This window comes from Antechinus flavipes, chromosome 6, assembly GCF_016432865.1.
Source record: "Antechinus flavipes isolate AdamAnt ecotype Samford, QLD, Australia chromosome 6, AdamAnt_v2, whole genome shotgun sequence".
Classification (NCBI taxonomy): domain Eukaryota; kingdom Metazoa; phylum Chordata; class Mammalia; order Dasyuromorphia; family Dasyuridae; genus Antechinus; species Antechinus flavipes.
Window position 1 is genome coordinate 246,587,450 of NC_067403.1, and position 21,776 is coordinate 246,609,225.

General features: G+C 36.1%; 1 protein-coding gene across 1 annotated transcript in view; it reads left to right on the plus strand.

Moving 5' to 3' along the window:
- Nucleotides 1-469: 469 nt before the first annotated feature.
- LOC127540150 (fatty acid desaturase 2-like protein FADS2B) overlaps nt 470-21,776 on the plus strand; it is a 47,696-nt gene continuing 26,389 nt past the window's right edge. Inside the window, exons 1-3 of the mRNA XM_051964729.1 lie at nt 470-1,106; nt 13,348-13,458; nt 21,471-21,668. Coding sequence (XP_051820689.1) covers nt 777-1,106; nt 13,348-13,458; nt 21,471-21,668 — 639 coding nt within the window. The 5' untranslated portion in view covers nt 470-776. The remainder of the gene's footprint in view (nt 1,107-13,347; nt 13,459-21,470; nt 21,669-21,776) is intronic.

Below are 21,776 nucleotides of genomic sequence, written 5' to 3' on the forward strand. Positions count from 1 at the left end.
GATATTATTATAATCCATTTATCAGATGAGGGGAAGTAATTTCACACAGCTGTTTAGGATTTCTTGACCTGCCCCCTAAGTAGAAGGGGGAGGAAACGAAGGTAACCCTAAAAACAAAGAATTTTCATTTTTAATGAAATTAAATGAACTGGATTAATTTTTTTAATTAAGAGAAGATGGATTCCCAAGGAGGAGGAGCTAGAAAAGTGGGACACTTCCCAAGTTCTTTGATATCTCATCATTCTCCAGAAGTGGAAAGTCTGGATGCAAGCAGATGAATCAGATCTTGGGTCGCTCCTTACCCCAGCCCTTCGAAAGCAAAGGAAGCCGCCCATCGGGAGGCAGGACCAGAGAGCTGGGCGGTTTCAGCAGAACCTACTGCCCTACCCTGGACAGAGTTCAGCTCCTCCTCCCCGCCCTCCAGCCTGTCAGACGAGGATCGGGATTGGTTACTAAGGTTTGGATCTCAGGCAGAAACAGTTAAAGATGATCAGCGAAGAGGATGCTGAGAGGGAAACGCTCGGCCCCAGAGAAAAGAGGCGCGTCTTCCTATGGGATGAAAGCCATCCTTTGAGGACAGAAGAGCGGACTTTCCTTCGGGGCAGGAGGCGATGCTGGGGGCTCAGGGAGCACAGATACGGGAAGGGTAAACGGGACTTGGCCCAGAACAGAAAAAGGACTTTTAAAAAAAAAAACAGAGGGGAAGGGCAAGCTCTCTAGCTTGTTAAATGAGAGCAGGATTGCAAAAGGCTCAAAAGTGAACCTCGAAAGGCAGCATGGGGCTGAGAATAGGGGACTGTGAAGAAAAAATAAAGGTGAATGGGGGGCAGGAGATTAAGAAACGTTGGGAGGTGAATGGGAAAGGGGAGATCAACGGGAAAGCGGCATCCAATGGTCAGCTTCACGACGAGCGAGAGGCCAGAGGCAAGCCTCTGGGAGACAGCAGCCGACTGCCCCTGTACAGCTGGGAGGAAATCAAGAAGCACAACCTGCACACAGACCAGTGGCTGGTGATCCACAGAAAGGTCTACAATGTCACCAAGTGGGCAGACAAGCATCCAGGAGGTAGCCGGGTCCTCAATCACTATGCTGGGGAAGATGCTACGGTAAGCGAGATGGAGCTGGAGCTTCCCAAAATCCCACAGCAGCATTGTGTGTGTGTGTGTGTGTGTGTGTGTGTGTGTGTATGCAGGCAACTTTGTATCTGTGTGTGTGTGTGTATGTCAGGTATGTGTAACAGTGTACCTGTGTGTACATGTATGTGCAAGTGTGTATTATGTAACTTTATAAGTGTGTGTGAAGTTGTGTGTCAGAGTGTGTGAGTGTGTATGAGTGTGCAAGTGTGTGTGTAACTTTGTAAGTGTGTCTCTGTGTGTGAATGTGTGTATATGTCAGAATATGCATGAATGTATATATGAGTGTTACGTGTGAGTGTCAGCATGTATGAGTGTGTGTGAATTTATGTGTAAGTATACAAGTATGTATGTAAGTGTGAATATGTCAGGAGTGTGTATGAGTGTGTGCATGTGTGTGCAAGTGAGTGTAACTTTGTAAGTGTGAATTGTGTGTGTCAGGGAGTATGCATGAATGTATATGTGAGTGTGTGTGTCAGTGGGATGTATGAGTGTGTATGTGAATGTGTGAGTGAGTGCATATCAAGGGGTGTATATGTGAGTGTGTATGTGTCTGAGTATATGTATAGAAAGTGTGTATGTGAGTTTGTGTGTATTGTGAGTGTGTGTATGTTGCTCATGTGAGCAGGAGAACGATGTTGGGGGAGGGGAGGGGAGAGGAAAGGCAGAAATGGCTCAGCCCTTGGCCCAAAGGCACTGCCAAGGCATGTTCAAACTTGAAGCGTTTCACCCGTTCCAAAACTGATCTTGTAGGATTTGGCCCAGCCAGAAATGAGAATGTATTAAGTCCCTAGGCCTAAGGGTGATATGCAGTAGTTGGCTTAATCCTATAATTCAAGCTGAAAGGAACTGTGGGATCAGCCAGACCATGTTGGTCATTTTACACAGGAAAAAAAAAAAAAAAAAAAACAGGTCCAAATGATATCCATCAGAGTTGGGCTTCAAGTCCTTTGTCTACAGAGTCAGGGCCTTTTTGTTGTACTACCTCTGTTCCAAGACCTTCTCACAAACTTACTCCGGAACCACAATCCATTTGATTTCTTGGAGTTTTTGTTTCCCTGTCTATAAAATGGAATATAATGACACTGAGCTCATAAAGCTATTGTAAGGATCAAATGAGAAAATAGTAATGGTGAACATTGAAAGAGTGCTCTAAAAATTGCAAAGGCAATCTGAAGGCAGCTGGGTGCCCAGTAGATAGAGTTCTAGACTTGGAATCAGGAAATCAAAATTCATCTTTGGCCTTAGTCGCCTACTAGTTGTGTGACTTTGGACAAATCCCTTAACCCTGTTTGCTCTCATTTTCCCAAATGTAAAATGGGGGGAATAATAGCCCTTGCCTCCTAGGGTTGTTGAAAGGATCAAATGAGATAATATTTACAATGCACCTAGTGAGTGGCTGGTACGTAGTAGCTACTATATAAAAGCTTATTCCCTCCCTCCAGTACTCAAAAACATTTTCCTTAAATTATCTCACTTATGATTTTACAAATTATCTCCATTTAATAAATGAGGAGACTGAAGCTAAGGAGAGGTTAATTGACTTGCCCAGAGTCAGAATTTCTTGAGTCAGAATTTGAACTTGAACTTGAACTTTCAGGCTATAAACTGACTATTCCATTCATTTATCTGAATAACAGAAATCTAGGCAAAACACTTTGCAAACACATAAATGGCTCTATATCATGTTTCTGTATTGTTTAGTTATTATTATTGCTTTTTATTATGTGGTGGCTGACCATGGTAGAGAGCTGAATTGCTTTAAATCCCAAGAGAGAGCACAGAAAAGCAAGTGTAGCAGATGCCAGGGCATTTAAGGGATTTGAATAGATCTTATATAATAGAATGATATTTTGGGTAAATGTTTAACAACTGGCTGGGCAGGGGCAGAAAATACACACATACATATAAACTTAAAAGTGTATCTTATATAGGATATGCTTTTAAATTTAATCAGCATTATTAACATTTTCTCTTTCACTTTCTGAAGGCTAGACAATAAACAAAACAATAAATTGGGTTTGGATTTGTAATTTGAATGTTCACAATAAAAATTTAACAATCTGGTTCAAGTGGGTTAGAGCTGGCTCCAGCACCCCCTTGCATATATGACTAAGAAGAACCTTTCTTCCTCATTTCAACTCTAATAATTTAAAAGAAAATCTGGCCATAATGGAGGATTTTTTCAAACTCCATGTGGCTAGAATCAGAGAACACTGAATCTGGAAGAATTTCAGAGATCCTTATGGAATTACAGCAGAGCATTAGATTTAAAGGCAGCAGACTGAGCTCCCTGATTCAGGCTTGGTTACTTAAGAAGAGCATGACGTTAGATGATCCATTCCCCTCTCTAAGGCTTCATTTTTGGTCCATTTACAATGAGGGGATGGGACAAATTGTGTTTGGCCCTTCAAGGCCTAAAAATGATGATTCTCTCTAGGTCAGACTTTTTCTTTCTCAATTAAGACAACTGAGACCCACAAAAATGAAGTGACTTGAGTAGTCATGAATCCTCCTATATGAACTAAAAAAATCAATTTCTTTATCTGATTCCTCCTCTTTAAAATGAGAAAGTTGTATGCCAAGATCCCTTGTAATATGATATAATAAAAAAGAATCACTTGAATTAAATCAAAGGAATTGTTCAAATCCCAGCTCTGTTACTTGCTGCTAGCCAAGTGACCATAAACAAATCCATCTCCCTCCTAAACTTTGGTTTGCTTCTCTGACGATGGGTTAAACTTTAGTCATGTTGTCATGTCCAATTCTTCATGAATCCATTGGGAATTTTCTTCACAAAGATACTGGAGTAGCTTGTCATTTCCTTTTTCAGTTCATTTTGCAGATAAGGAGACTGAGGCACAGGGTGAAGTGATTTGCCCAGGATCATACAGATAGAAAATGTTACTAAGCTCAGGAAGATGAATCTTCCCGATTTCAGACCCGCTCTATCCATTGCATCATCTAGGTGCCCAAGGGGGTAGACTAGATATTCTCAAGGGTCTGTTTGGTCCCTGAGTCCCTAATCCTTTCCAACTTTAGCATTCTGTGGTCCAGGAGTGGTTAGAGCCAAAGTTGGATCAAGAAACCACGGCCTGCCATTCTGAAGAGGATTCCTTTCTTCCACCAACCATTAATTTCATTCACCTGCCCCAGCCTCAGGAGGGTATATTTTCTTTGGCTTTTATTAGCCATGGTAATAGCAGGTTTCCTCCTTGGCATAGTGTATTTTTTGCAATTTGTTTTACATTATTTTATTTGCATCAATTTTTGCATTGTTTTATTTGTATCTATTTTGCATTATTTTGCTAAGTTTCCTGAATTTGACAGGTGAGATCTTAGAAGCAATGCATCATCAATGGGGTCACTTTTCTCCTTTCCTAAAACAACTTTCTTAAATATACCACCCAAAGAGTGACCTTTCCCCTCTGCCTCTCCTTTAATTACAGTACTTATGACATTCATTCCTAGAAATGTCTCTTAAATATTTGCCTCTAGGAGGATGAAAAGACATTAACATTCCCATTCTCTCAGCTGACAGTGAGATCTCTCCCTCGTGTTTCTTAAGATGCTTGATCTAGGGGACACGCCACCCATCTGCCTTTACATAGTGTCACAGTGATTAGTATGAAGGACTAAGAATCAAGAAGAACTGGATTTGAATACGATCTAGAAATTGGAATATGTTCTGTAAAATCTTCTGTGTCAAAGTACTATGTAAATCTCAAAATGCTCTCTCCATGCTTGATGTCATTATTGACTGGCTGTCTTTGGGCTAATCACTTGCTACTACAGCTATTTATTATTACCTCCACCACCCTCAATGGCAAAAATTGATGATCTATCTTAACATCAGTCACTTTGGCTATAAAATGAGGAGTCTTTGACTAGAAGATTTGGTAAAGTCCCTTTTAAGTCAAAATCGACTACCTAGGATCTTAAGGTAAACACCCAAAGAAGGTGTAGCAGGGGTCTGTGGAAGTAGTCAAGTCAGAACAAGTTAAGATAATAACCACTTATTAAGCACCTGCTGTGTGCCAAGCACTGAGCTAAATATTGGGGAATACATAAAAAGGAACCCTCCAAAAAAAAGTCTCTGCCATAAATAATACACAAAGAGCTACATACAAATAAGATACACATAAAGTAAGTTGGAGATACTCTAAGGTGGAAGGTACTAGCATTAAGAAGAAGATGCTGAGTGTCAGAGAGGGGACTAGGTAGTATGTTGGATACATCGCCAGGCCTGAAGTAAGAAAAACTTGAATTCAAAGCCAGCTTCAGACATTTATTAACTATGATTCTGGGCCAAGTCATATACCCTGTTTGCCTCATTCGCCTATAAAATAATCAGGAGAAGAAAATGACAAATCACTCCAGTATCTTCACCAAGAAGATCCCAACTGAAATCACCCAGATATGATTGAAACAACTGAATAACAACAATAGATCTTGTGCTCTGTTTATTACATCGCCTGATTCCAGAGGAGCAATAGAAGAGCTAAGATTAGAAGGGGATAGTGGAGACCATAGAATAGGAGACTGGCCTTTGTACAACAGAAAGGAGGGCAGTGAGTGGTCTCCACATCTGTCAGGAAGGCGGTCCTCTTGTTGATTGATGTTCTGCCCCACCCTTTTACATAGAAATACAACTCCACCTTCCATCTGGATGACTCCCTAAGAATTCCAACTTCCCAGTAAAGAAATATGATTGATGAAAAGTCCTAAGGGCAGTACACTGATCCAGGAGATGAATGCTAACTGTAGCTCTGCCCCTATACAAACTTTATATTATACCATGTGATGTCTTTCAGGGAAAAGAATCATAAGGATGTAGTTTGGAGAAAATAGGGCATTGGGATTGGGAAGATCTATCTTTTGATCTTCCCAATTACTGTCTCTGTGACCCCCAAAAAATCTTTACTCTCTTTGATCTTTGTTCTTTTCTATTATAAAATATAGAAAATAGTACAAGGGTTATTATGAGGATAAAGTGATAGAATTTAGCATAGGGCCTTGAAAAACCTTAAGATCTCCCTAAATGTGATCTATAAGTATGTTATATTTATTTAATCCATTTCTAGAAATCATAATGTAATAGTAAGAGTACAATATGTAAACCAAGGTCCTTGGAATCCAAAGTGTGGGTGGTTCTGACTCTTACAAGTTATGTGACTGTGGGCAAATCATTTCACCTGAAAAGGCTTTAATTTCATCATAGGTAAAGCAGGGATAAGTATATTTGCCACTCCCTCTTTTGCAGGAGGATTGTCGGGAAATGATGCTATAAACTGTTACATTCAAATTTTCAAAACTGCAAACTAACTAAATACTTATCAAAGGCTTGCTTTATGTAGAATATTGTGCAAAGGCTTGGGAAATTAGTTGAGAAAAAACAAATGTGCAGTCCCCAGTCATGTGGAGTACATATTATGCATAAGGCACAGGGCTAGATGTGGAAGATAGAGACAAAAGTGAAATTCCCTGCCTCAAGGAGTTTACCCTCTATTGGGGTAAGCTCTCTGTCTCTATCTTTCTGTCTCTCTCTTTTGTCTCTGTCTCTTGTCTCCCTCCTCTTTGTATGTCTCTCTCCTCTCTCTCTGTCTCCCCTCTCCTTTGTTCTTCCTCTCTCTGTGTCCCTCCTCTGTCCCTCTCTCTGTCTTTCTCTTTTCTCTTTCTCTTTTCTCTTTTCTCTTCTCCCTCTTTTCTCTCCTCTCTCTCTTCTGTCTCTCCTCTCTCTCCCTCCTTCCCGCCCCTACCCCATGTCTCCCAGTTCTCCCTTCTACCCCCCCATATGTTTATGCATGTACTGGTATGTGTGCATAATCATGGGATCCCTAGATAACTATAATACATAATGATATTAGAAGGTTCTGGGTCCAAAATCATGAAAATCTGAATTCAAATCTAACTTGAGATATTTGCTGATTGTGTTTATTGATGTTCAATTGTATGCAACTCTTTGTGATCCCATTTGGAATTTTCTTGGCAAGGTTACTAAAGGAGTTTGCCATTTCCTTATCCAGTTCATTTTATAGATGAGGAACTGAAGCAAATAGGGTTAAGTGATTTTCCAGAATCATACAGCTAGTATGTGTCTGAGGCAAGATTTCAACTCAGAAAGTTTGTCAAGTTCAATACTCTGTGCCATTTGCCTCATTTTCTTCATTTGTAAAATTGGGATAATTATAGCACCTACTTCCCAGGGTTGGTGTGGGGATCAATTGAGATTATAATTGCAAAGCACTTAGCCTAATATCTTAGTTTTTCCAATGAAATTTCACATTTTCTTCTATTTTTTTTTTCATTTTTTGGTCTTGATATATCGTTTCTTGATTTCTCCTACAACCATTAGTTTTCATTTGCTCAAATCTAATTTAAAGACAATTATTCTCTTCAGTGAGCTTTGTGCTTCCATTTTCATTTGTCCAATTCTACTTTTTAAGGAGTTTTTTTTTCCTTTAGTGTATTTTTGTTTCTTTATTTCCATTTAATTAATTCTGCTTTTTAAGGCACTTTTCTCTCCATTGGCTTTTTGTGCCTCCTTTTCCATTTGGCCTGGTCTGGTTTTTAAAGTTGTTATTTTCTTCAATATTTTTATATCTCTTTTATGAAATTGTTGATACATTTTTCATGATTTTTTTGCATCAGTTTTATTTGTCTTCCAAATTTCTCTACCTCTTTTACTTTAATTACAAAATCATTTTTAAGCTTTTCTATGGCCTGAGACCAATTCATATTTTTCTTGGAGGCTTTGAGTGTAAGAACTTTGATTTTGATATCTTCCTGAGTGTGTGTTTTGATCTTCCTTGTCACCATAGTCACTTTCTATGGTCAGAATTTTTTTGTTGTTGTTTACTAATGTTCCTTCCTATTACTTGACTTTTTATTCTTTGTAAAAGTAAGATTCTGTTTTGGGGGTGGAAACTGCAGTGTCTCAAGCTTCAGGGGGTTTGTACAGCTACTTTCGGTCACCCTGTAAGTTTTCAATTCTTCTAAGGTAGTACAATCTCAGAAGAGATGCTCACTACTCTCCTGGCCTATGCTCTGGGAGCAGCCACAAGTATTCTTTACTACCCTGGATTGTGAGGAAGATCTCCATTGCATTGTGACCATTGGTTTTGATATTCTAATGCTCTTCCTCACCCTAGGACTGCGGCCCAGATCTGAGTATGGGCAAAACAAGAGTTTTGCCTTAGTGCTAGCAAAGAGATTCCTATAATCTCCTTTTTTAACCAGTTATTCAACCCTGCCTGTGGGCTGAAAGTTCTGCTGTTGATTCGGCGCTCCCAAGGCCTACTCCCAGTTTGCTAGGACCAGAGTTTTGCTGGTATGGCCTAAGATGGACTATGCTCCACTCTTACCCAGGTGTGAGAAACATTTTCTGCTGTTCTTCTGAGTTGTCTGAAACAACCATTGCTGCCATTAATTCACTTGCCCCGAGGCCAGCTTCTGGACTTGGGTTGTGCTGGCACACCTGCACTCCATTCTCACCATTATACAACAGAGCTTTCCTGTGAACTTCTAAGTTGTCTTGGTCTGGAAAATTGTTTCATTCCATCTTTTGTGAGTTCTGCTACTCAAGAATTTGTTTATAGTCATTACTTAAAAGTATTTGGAGGAGTTTAGGGTAGATCCCAAGCAAGTTCTTGCCTTTCCTCTACCTTGACTTTGCCTCCTATAATACTTCTTGTCAAGGGTTAGTTTCCTTCCTTATCACTTTTAATTAGATTTATTTTTGCTCTTACATGTTTTGAGATCATGATTGTTACCTTTTTTTTTAATTTCATCTGAATCACAATAGAATCTGTTCTACCCCCTTTTCCTGTAATCTGCTTAAAATGTGTTTTTGTAGATCTTGTAGATTCTATTTTTTATTCCATTCTGCTACCCTCTTCTATTTTATTAGTGAGTTCATCCCATTCACATTTACAGCTATTATTGCTGATGACATTTCATTCAATCCTATTTTCTTCTATTTATCCTTTTGGTCTCTCTCCTTTCATCCTGTCTGTCCTCATAAGTGTTTTGCTTCTAACTACTACTTCCCCCTCTGTTCCATCAATAACCCCTTTTTTCTTATCTTCCTTCCCCTCTACTTCCTTATGGGATGAAAGAGATTTCTATATCCAATTGAGTTTATATGTTATTCTCTCTTTGAGGAAATTACAATAAAACTAAAGTTCAAGCATTGTCTACCACCCTACCCTACCCCACTTTTCCTTCATTGTAATAGGTCTTTGATATCTCTTCACACTAGATAATTTCTATTTCCCCAGTGAAATTATCTCTTACCTCTTAACACTTTTAAATGCTGTTTTATCATGATCAACTTATACTTCCAACCTCTGAATATTTATATTCCTTTTAACTACCCTAATAGTGATAAAGTTCATAAATTACAATTATCATCTTCCCATGTAGTAATATAGTTTAATTGTATTGAATCCTTTATTTTTTTCCTGTTTTTTATGCTTCTCTTGAATCTTGAATTTGAAATCAGATTTTCTCTAGTCTTATCAGGTTTTCTCTAGTCTTTTCATCAGGAATACCTGAAAGTTTTCTACTTTATTAAATGTCTAATTTGTTCTTTGAAGGATTTATACTCAGTTTCACTGGATGAGTAATTCTTGCGTGGAAAACTAATTTCTTTGCTTTATTGAATATCACAGTCTGAGACTTCAATCCCTTAATGTAAAAACTGCTGAATACTATTTAATCCTGACTGTGATTCTACGCTATATAAATTGTTTTTTTTTTTTCTTTGATTGCTTGCAGTTGCTTTTTTCTCCTTGACCAGGAAGCTCTAGAATTTCACTATAACATTCCCTGGTTGTTTTCATTTTGGTATCTCTTTTAAATGGTTGATAGATTCTTTAAATTTCCATTTTACCTTTTGGCTTTAAGAGCAGAGTAGTTTTTCTTGACAAATTCTTGAACCATGATGTGCAGGCTCTTTTTTGATAATGGGTTTCAAATAGTCAAATAAATCTTAAGTTATCTTTCCTGGATCTATTTTCCAGATCAGTAATTTTTCCAATGAGATATTTTCCTTTTTCTGCCTTTTTTTTATGTCTATGTACACTCTTCAACCTTAACTTTTTGTACATTCAGGCTTTTTTATGTCTATGTACACTCTTCAACCTTAACTTTTTGTACATTCAGGCTCTGATCTGACTTTTTGGGGGAAGGGACAATTATTTCCTTCTTCATATTAGGTGACATCTTGAGAGAAAAAGCCAAATGTAGAATTAAAATGCTACATTAAAATGTAGAATACTGTTAAATCAAGTGTCTTAGCATGAGACTATGCAAATTATTTTCTTATCCTGGAATTCAATTGAAATGAAAGTTATTCTAGAAGTACAATTTTGCCTAGAAATCTTTCTACTATAGAAAGATGTTGGAAGGAAAGATATTGAATATAATGGGACTGGCCTATCATCCCCATTGGAGCTCTGAAAAAAAAAAAAAAAAAACAATGAAAGTAGATGAATGTTTCTATTTGTGCATTGCACTGTGACTATGGAAAACTACTCAAAATAATAAGTGTTTATGTTTATAAAATTCTCTCTGTGCATTCTTATTCATATGGACCTTACATGATACTTCTGAAGTATGATCATTCTAACTTTGTAGATGAGGAAATTCAAACTTTAAGAGAAAGTTGTGAAGCTAAGGCCTGAAGCCATATCTTCTTAGTCTAGATTCAACTATCTTTCTTACCTTACCATACTCAGAAACAGAAATGTGAATTTATTCAGAAGTTCAGACTTTTTCCATCTGATTGTTGTCCTTGCTCACTTCATTTGTGTCATAATTGGTATTACACTGTTTCTACATCTGGGTTTGAGGCATAAAATTGATAGAAAAGTGGATTGAGGGCTAGGCTTGGAATCAAGATCTGATTTCAAGTCTGTTCTCAATCATTTACTAATTGTTTTACTCTGATCAAATCACTTAACCTTTGCCTAATTTAGTTTCTTCATCTGCAAAATGGGGAGAATAATACTGTATATCTTACAAGGTTTTTTTTGATGATCAAATGAGACAATATTTATTGGAAAAAAGTTAAAGCAGTATCTGGCACATAATAGCTACTGTACAAATTTTAAATATTATTGTTTTTGTTGAAAGGGACCTTAAAACGAAGAAGACAATATCAGAGCTGGAAGATATTTAGAACAGAACCTAGGCACTTTAGAACAGAGAATGCAAAAACTAATATGTGTGTGTGTGTGTGTGTGTGCGTGCATGTACTACATAACATAGAGTGATAGAGCTGGGAAGAAATACAGAACATAAAATACAGAATGTCAAAAATCTAATATCTGAGTCCCAGACATATAAAGAATTTTGGCTAAGATCACAAAGCTAGTTGATGCCATAGGTCTTGTTTCCTAATCCATTTTTCATTTTGCTAATAGGAGGAGTCCATATCTGTAGTTTGCACTGTGCTTTATAAACTGTAATTTGGTGATTGGACTCAACCTCTAATATATAATCCTATAATCTACTAAACATATAAAATCTGAGTTTTCACTCTAAATATTTTCAAGATTTGATAGAAAAATAATTTGTATATCTTCCATTCCTAATAGCTCTTCACTTTAATGTCTGTAAATATTTTAATACATAATATTGCATTGATCAGGATAATAACCCTGTGAGATAGGCAGATGAGCATTTTATCATTGCCATTTTACATATTGGGAAACTTGGACTCCTGGAGATTAAATTAATCATGCGCATACTTCCACGGCTAGAAAACAACAGAAGTGTGTGGGATTTGAGCTCAGCATCTTGCTGGTGCTGAATTTAGTACTCTAGTCCCTATACCTTGCTCCTTTCCAGTGAATCCCTAAAAGAAAAGAATGATGTTGTGGTTGGAAAGGTAGATTCAAATTCAACAGCTGCATTTTATACATTATGTAAACTTAGACTGGTTCTAGCCTCCAAGGGTCTTAATTTTATGCGATGAAGAGGAAACATCAGATGAACTCAGAGTTCCTTTTTTTCATGTCTACCCATAAGCTCTGCACAGGGTAAAGACAATATCCTGGACTCATGACTAAATACACACAATCAGCCTTGTTGCTGGCCCAGGAAGACCCATATAATCAATTATACAGCTACAGACTCGGAGTCTTGAAGACATAATTTCATATCTGGCCTCAGACACTTATTAGTTGTGTGACTGGGGGAAATCATCCAAGCTCTGTTTCAGTTTCTTATCTGTAAGATAAGAATAATAAAAATATCTCCCTCCCAGAGTTATTATAAGGATCAAAGAGATAATAATTATCAAATGTTTAGCACAGTACCTGGAACATAATTAATGCTACATAAATATTAAACCTTCTTCAGAATCAGCGAAGGAAGACAACCTCCCACACTTCTAATTTGTTGCTTACATAGGTGTAACCCTCTTTACACAGTAGAGTATTTAAAATTAAATAAACATCAAATTCACTAGAATAATAATTATTCATATAGTTGAAAAGTCTTCAGCACTTTAAGACATTTTGTTGGATTCTCCTAACAGTTCCATTAAAGGGGTGCTATTTTAATCCATTATTTTTAACTTATTTAGTGGTAATATTATTCCCATTTTACAGAAAAGGAAATTAAGGTCCAGATAGCTCAGGGTCAAGCAATTAGAAAATGTCTAAGGCCCAATTCAAGCTGAGGATTTCTTGATTCTAAATCTGATCCTGTATCCATCATCCCACATTGTTTATTTAAAATACTTTGGAGAATGTTGGTTTTTAAAAGAAACTGGTAAAGTCCTAAATCAAAGAATCCTTTTGCCTAAAGATTTCTATATGGTGAAAATTGTTCCATAAGAATTTTCTTTGAAAAATCATTTTGTGATATGAGGATGTTCTCTCTACTTGACCAGATTTTCATGTACCCAAGTTTTTAAGTGGCCTCATCTACAGTTTGCAAAGATGACTTTTCATTCTGACTTTATTAAATCAAGTGACTGGTTTCAGCCATATTTTTATGTTTTAGGAGCATAATATTCAAGATCTTCTAAAGAGGAATTTTTTTGAGAATTTGGACAGGGACTCCAAAGGAATCCCTAATGGACTGTGATTGGACTGAGTTTAGATCCAGGATGAGGAAAACCTAAAAGGATGATAATACAAATGGAATAGATAAACAGAAAATTTATCTTTCTGTCTCTGTGTCTCTGTTCTTCCCATTCCAGGATGTCTTCTTGGCCATGCACCTGGATCAGGCTGTGGTTCAGAAGTACCTAAAGCCGCTGCTGATTGGGGAACTGGCCCCCGGGGAACCCAGTCAGGAAAAAAACAAAAATGTAAGTAGGAGTTGAACTCCATTGGACAATGACTGATAGGGAAATTCTCCGGGAGCTATTTATATTTAAGGGAGTTCTTTGGATTCCTCTAAATTAAACTGCTGCTGAGGATTAATAAAAAGCCCACAGCTATTTAGCAACAGGGCATAACAACCAGGATTTAGTCCCATGGTATTCAATATAGATGGAAATAAATATAAGACTTGAAAACCCTTGAAGGTAATAGGCACATTTATTTAGCTTTGCCTCCTGAGTGCTCTGGAATCACTCTCAAAGAGGAAAACCAGATATATCTCACCCTCTGAGATTTAATTATCTCCTAAGGGATCAGAATATCGTTTTCTTAGTGCTTTTGGTTCAGTCCCCATTCTGGTGTGTTGTAACCCATTGCTAGCCACCAGAGATTGATAGTTCAATTTAATTAATCAACTAGCTTCCACACATATTATATTTATTTCCAGAGAGGGAGGGAAGAAAGGGGGAAAGAAAAAAGGGAAGGCAATTATCTTTGTACACTTTAACATACTTTCACAAATATTGTCACCCTGCAACTCACATGGATCGTAATAATTACCCTTGGAATGGAGCAAAAAACATTGTCTGATCATGTCTATGAATGGAGTTTGTCTAGAATACCATTCTCTTAGAAAAAAAGGGAAATCACACATACTAAGTAGTAATCCTCCCCAAATGAGTTTGTTCAACAATTAAAATTTTATTTCTGGTGATCGGGAGAGAAAGCAATTCATAGTGAATAGAAAATTGGTCTCAGGAAGGAATGAAAGGAAAAGAAGGAAAGGAAAGAAGAGAAGAAAAGGAGAGGAATGGAAAGAAGAAAAGAAAGGTGGCTAATTGCAATGTAGATGCTAATATGAATAGAATAAGTTGAGGGATTTCCCCAATAGCACATAGATTAAATCACAGATAAAAAACATTTTAAAGTAATTATGATTATATCTAACATTATATATATCTCCCTTGTCCAAATCTATGATTACACTGGTAGATGAAATCTGTTATTACGCTGATATAGGAAATCTCTACGAAAACAGATGAGTCATGGACTGTTGGTATGAGTGTTGGAGATTAGGACCTGAAAGAGTAAGCAAATTTCCAAAGATCATGTGTTCAATTTTGTCATAAGAAGGACTCACTCCCTGTTTGTCCTGATCCTGAGGCTAACTTTTAAACCACTATTCCTTATAGCCTATATACAAAGCTCTTTAAAGAGTCCATATACTTGTATCCTTTCATCTCCTCATAAAAGTGCTTAAGGGTAAATTGTGCAAGTATTATTGTCCTTTTTCTTTTTTATAAATAAAAAAAAATTACATTTCAGGCTAGATAATTTGCCCAAGTTAAAATCATAGCTAGACACAGGTTCCAATTTACCCAATTCCTCCCTCCACCAGCCAAAACTTTGACAAACCTCCTATTTCTAGAGATGTTTTAAGATCAATCAATTAATCAAAAACCATATATAATAAAGCAACTATATACACTAAGCCAGACCTTGTGCTAAGCCCTGAGAATACAATGGGGAAAAAAGTCCATATCCCCCCCCAGGGTTGGACTTAAAAGGCTTCTTTTTAAAAACTAAACAAATATGTTTGATTAATATTATCTAGTCTCTATACTCCCAAATTGAACAGTTAAAAGGAAAAGATAAAGAAAAGCAAATTCCTTAATACATCTTTAATATAGCAAAAACAACTTCCTGCAATAGCTATGTCCACATCATATGCTTCTGGTTACATGAATTTTTCATCTCTCACCTCCCTGACAGGAGATGAATAGCATATAGTATCCCCATTCTTTTGGTTGCATGGTTTATCATTACAATGATAAGAATTCAAAAATCTTTTTAAAATTTTTTTCTATATTTTATAATTAAATTATATTCCCAGTTCTGCTCACTTCACCTTGATCAGTTCATAAAAAAATCTTCTCAATTGCTCCTGAAATTATTGATTTCATCATTTCTTATAATACTATAATATCCTATTACATTCATCTACCACAATTTCTGGCTATCATGAAGAGAGTTGCTATAAATATTTTTGTACCTAGAGATCCTTTTTCTCTTTCTTTGATTTCTTTATGATACAGACTTTATCATACTATAGCTGGGTCAAAGAGGATGCAGAGTTTGGTAACTTTATAATTTCTTTCCAGTATGGTTGAATCAATTTACAGTTTCATCAACAGTGTTCTAATATGCCTCTTTCCCCATGGCCTCTCCAATATTTGTCATTTTCCTCTTTTATCATTTTGAACAGTCCAATAGAATGAAGTGGAACCTCAGAGCTGGTAAATTATGTTTCCCTTATTATTAGCAAGATAGAGAATTTTTGCATAAGTTGTTGATATCTTGAATTTCTCAGTTCATCATCACCACCACCGCCAAATGTGCCATAAAAAATTAAAAAGTATAAGATATTTTACTAGATTTACGATAATGAGCAAATCAGTCCATCTCTCGAAGTCTCACTTTACTCATGTGTAAAATGAGGTAATTAATACGTGAATTCACTCCTGCCCCAGACTTCACATGTTAAAAATATCCTCTCTCCCTGTGCCCTTTCCCTCTTATTGGCTCCCTCAAAGAAAATCCGTTTTAAGAAGTATGAGTAAGATAGCCATGTCTTCATTCCACTCCTGGATGATTCTCCTCTTCTCCTCCTCTCTAAAATGTGTTTGCATACAATACCTTCCTCCTACACAGACACACACAGAGAAACACAAACACACCCCTTTCCAACTTCCTTTTAGATATTGTTTTCCCTCCTGAAGCTAAAATACTCAAGTGTATGAACTTTCTTCTTGTTGTATTTCAATACTTAGTACTTAATTCAGTGACTGGCAGATTGAAAGCTTGATAATTCCTTTCTGAATTGACTTGACAGAAGTTTGTTTTGCTTAGTACTCATATGTGACAGTAGTCTTTGTTGCAACATTATTTAGACAGAGAAGTGGGAAAAAGAGGAAACTGGGATATGAAGGATGCTCGTGTATATGTATGGATCCACTAGTCCTAATGCAAAGAAAATTGGCATCCAGCTAGAATAAGTTCTGATCTCCTAGAAGTTACTTGGAAACAAAGACTAAGACCAGTGAATGTGAATTATCTAATATGGGAAAAGGACAAAAAAAAATGAGGTCTAACCACTGCCATCAAAGGAGAGGGAATCAGAAAATAATCAATATGGGAATGTAAAGGAAAAAAAATTCTGAAATTACCAAAAACCATAAGAGGAATGATAATGGTGATATAATCAGTATAGTGCTTTAAAGTTTGCAAAATACTTTAGAATATTAACTTTTTATCCTCACAAAAATTTATTTTACAAACACTGAAGACAAAAAAATACGAAAAAGAAATGAATGAAACAACCAATGAAGGTATAAAGTAAAATGCATTATTCCAGAAAAAGGAATAAAAAATAAGCCCTAAAAATTAAAAATTAAAAGACTCAAATGTTATAAACAAAAGAGCAACAACAAATATTACCAAAGAGACTATTAAGAGTTTTTCCCCTAAAAGAACACAAGAAAATAAAGAAGAAAAGAAATCTTAAATAAAAGTGATGGTGGAGGGAAAAGGTTTGAAACTTTATGGATTAAATGAACCTTACAATTCATCTACATTGGAATATTTTTTCAGTCAGACTACAGATTGGAGGTACATAAAGAAAAAAGGAAAGAAGATGGAAAGGATATGATATATACTGATCAAATTAATGGGCAATAATCCTGTAGTCTTTCAGAAAGAATAAGATCTCCAGGACAAAGGGTAAGGAGGCAAAAGTGATTGAAATATTAAAAAAAAAAAAGAGGAAAAAAATATCATTTCAAAGGTTGAAGAAAGTCCCAAAACATTGTCATGGTGGAAGGGAAATATTATATAATGAAATAATGAAATCTAACCAAGGCTCTAATCTACAGAGATTTACTACTTAGATCACTCATCTTGTGACAACAAAAGGGCAATCAAAAAATCTGACAGGCATCCAGAAAACTAAAAGGGCACGGGCCCAGGTAGGAGTGATGAGGTAAAGTCTAGTTTTGGGGGCTCCCCATATGGGAACCAAAATGAGATTAGGGTTTCTGGTGATCAGGAAGTTAAATGATAAGGTCTAGTGGCAGGTTCAGGGTTCAGGTAACCAAATAGAGAGGTTTGGTTCCCCCTCATCCCCTTGGGATTCAGCACAAGGGTAGGGAGTTTGGGAGAACTCCCTTCTGACAGCACAGGGATTCTCTGTAAAGAATTTCCAAACCTGAAAACCTAAATTGATAAGAGGTTTATTATAGGGATTGGGAAGTAAGGTTAGAAATCCTGACAGAGAGGCATAAAGTCTCTTTTGGGGGAATAGATGAGGGTAAAGAGAGAGTAACACTGGAAAAGAATATTATTCCAGTGGGCAGAGGCTTCCTTGGCACACCATGGCATGTTTGGAACCTCTACAAAGAGAGGATTTTAGATTGGCTCTTTTATAATAGGAGCTTTGTCTACAGACTGAAGGGGACTAGTAGGTGGAGTTCCAAGTTGGCTCATTTACTAGTTGGGTTTCAGCTTGAGCTAGAATTTGAATAAAATAGATCTTTAATTGAATAGGGTTGGAATTCTTTTGCTCAGGACTGAACCAACCCCACTTAGATAACAGAATGAAACTGTTTGTCTTGTTTCCCTGGGCACAGAGTTGAAGGAGATTTTCTCCTTCTAGGAGTTTTCAAGTTTTGGGGTCCCTTCTTCAGGAGATGTCATAGCAAAGGTATGGGAGTAGATGTTCATGGGGATAGCAAAGGATAATAACAAACTATACAAGAGACTGCAGGAATTAGTATTTCTAAGAATAAAAGACAACAGAAAAAAAGGGTCACAGGATAAGATTACAAGGCAATAACAGACATTGTTTATTAGAGAAAACTCAAAATATAAACTTAAATTATATGAAGAAAATAAATATCAAAGAAAAACTAAAGTTTAAGGTGCATGAAGCAAAGCATTAAAGTCTTAAGCAGAAAGAATGGAAATAATGGAGAGAGGAAGAGAAATCATCTTTAGAAAAAGGTGTAGAAATGAAATTATAAAACTGATGACAATTTGAGGGAGCATAGGAAGAGTGATTTAACATTACTACCTAACTGGAAAACTTTACTAACTGGAACAAAAAAAATATAAAACTAGGTAAAAGAAGGAAAAGAATTAAAAAAGAAAATCTAAGACCTAGTAAAAGAGATAACAAATAAAAGGAATAAACACTTGAGAATAAGGGAAATAGAGCTGAAGGGAATAGTAATGCCTTAAAGTAGTTTAAGCTAAAATCACTGAAGAAATAAATACTGTCTTTATAGAGGAAGAAGAGGGAAAGCTCTCATTTATTGAAACAAAACAAAGGCTATTACAAAAGATAAGACATAACTTTGATTATTGAAAACCAAAGAGCTTCTACATAAACAAAATTAGTGTATCTAGAATAAGAAGGCTAGTTGTTGAATGGGTAAAAATATCTTCCTAACTAATTTCTCTGAAAAGGCTTTGTTATCCAATACATATAAATAATATATAAATAATGTATAGATAGTTTTAGATAAATAGAGTATATAAAGTATTCAGGAACTAACAACTCTTACTGAGCCCTTTTCGGGACTTTCGTCTACCTTTGGCATCTATCTGACACTCAATTCTAATCTGTGGCTCCAAGGAGCTGTAGAATGAGCAGCAGCTGCCACACCTGGTAAACTATCTCAGCAGATAGGCTAAACCAGATGGAGGGTTGCTGACGGACCTCAAACTTATCAGTGAGTTAAGGGGATATCTACCTGAAGCATGTGAAAATTTTCCCCAGTGGATTGAATGGATGAGAATAATTTGTCCCAATAGCCACTAAAGATAGATAAAACAAACACTGTGAAATACTTAGAGCTTGGTCAGACATTGAAGATGCCTGAATCTCATATCGGCACCAGTCCTCCTGACTTTTGTCTTACCACTGGACTTTGAACATTCTGGAAGAAAGAGTGAAGCTGATAACTTTGTGCAACTCTGTCTTAAATCCAATTCCTACACAAGTCAAGATATCATCCTATGTCCCCTTTGAAAACAAAGGACAAACAATAACAACAATAACATATATAATACATATGTGTCTGTGTGTATATAAGATATTAATATTAACACACATTTTTTAAAAAATGCAATTCATTCCCTAATAGATAAGCAAAGGATATGAACAGTTCTCAATAGAAGAATAGCAAAATATTTATATAACTCTGTGAAAGAATGTTCAAAATCATTAATAAGAGAAATATAAATTGAAAAATAAACACTGATATTTCATGTCAGATTTTGCAATTGGCAAAAATAACAAAAGATGGACATTTTCAATTGTAAGAAAAGGGAAGTATACTATTCCATTGTTATTGGAGCTGCGGATTGCTATGACCATTTGAAAACTTGATTGGACTTATGCTAATAAAGTGATTAAAATATCCATACCCTTTGAACCAGACACTCCATTATTGGCAAAGATGTCATTGATAAAGGAAGTCCCCATATACACCAAAATCAAAGTAGCACTTTTTGTGATAGCAAATTGGAAACATGGATGTTTATTGACTTGGTAATAGCTAAACAAATTATCATACATCAATGTAATGAAATATCATTCTGCTATAAGAAATAATAGATATAAACATAGAAAATCAAGAAAAGATCTAAGATGAAATAAGCAGATCAAAAAAAAAGTACAATAACCACAAAAATTTAAATTGGAAAAAAATGACCACTTAAATAATCAATAGGTAAGATTGGGTCATTAATGCACCGTTGGTGGAATTGTAAGCTGATCCAACCATTTTGGAGAGCAGTTTGGAAGTATGTCTAAAGAACTATAAGACTGTTCATATTCTTTGATCCAGCAACTATACTATCAGGTCTGTATACCAAAGAGACTGAAACAATTTGTATAAAAATATTTATAGCAGCTGTTTTTCTAATGGCTAAGAAGTGGAAATGACTAAGTTGTGATATATAATTGTAATAGAATATTATTGTACTACAAGAAATGACAAGCAGGATTATTTCAGACAAAAGGAAAGACATGAACTGAAACAAAGTGAAATGAGCAGAACCAGGATTACATTGTATGTAGTAACAGCAACACTGTGCATTGGTCAATTATGAATGACTTAGCTATTCTCAGTAATATGTTGATTCAAGGAAATCTCATAGGAGTCATGATAAAAAATGCTAATCATCTCCAAAGATAGAACTGATATTATCTGAATACAGACGGAAACATACTATTTTTCTTTTTCCTTCCTTCTCTTTCTTTCCTTCCTTCCTTTTGTCCTTATGTCCTTCCTTTTTTGTTCATCTTCTTGCACAAATAACTAATGTGGAAATGTTTTGAATGACTGGACACCTATAAATTAACAGATTGCTTACTATCTCAGGGAATGGGAAGAGAACAAAGGAAGAAATAGAATTTGAAATTCAAAACTTTAAAAGAAAACATCAAAATTATTTTTACATATAATTTGGGGGAATAATTTTTTTTAAAAATAAATTCATAAATTGATGTTAAGAAATTACCAAGAACAAGAGTGGCTCCAAAAAAGAGATATAAGAAAATAACCCCCACCCTTTGAATGAATAAAATTAGCTGTTGTCAGGAGACAGTGGGTTATATTTCACTGAAAGTCTTCAAGTAAACTCTATGACTGTTTGCTAAGTCTGTTTAAAACAGACTTTGTCTGTTTTCAAGTAAAGCTTAGGACAACTGGGCACTGCCATCCATTGTAACTCTAAAATCCTTTGATTCTGTATCTCCTGAAGCAAGTAGTTCTATGGTATTTATACTAAGTTGAGCATCTAGTATGTTAATTGTTAATGGACTATCTGATTATAAAAATTCAGGAAAGAGTTTTGAATTGAAAAGAACTAGATGAAGGATGATCAGTGATATAAGAACCATTTTTAATCCCACTGACTCATTTTTCCTTTTCAGGCCCAGCTGGTGGAAGATTTCAGGACACTGAGAAAGACAGTTGAGGACCTGAATTTGCTAGAGCCCAGTCTCCCCTTTTTCTTCATGCACCTCACCCAGATTCTATTTTTAGAAGCTTTAGTTTGGTTCATACTGAGAAGCTTTGGCAACGGCTGGCTCATTACAGTGCTTATCTCCTTTCTACTCACAGTTTCCCAGGTAAGAAGTTCCCTGAAAAATCAAATGCTTTTTCAGAAAGTATAGCAGCCCTTCTCTTTGCCTAGGTTCAGATCTGCTTTCATTAGCCACCAGACATATATAAATGCT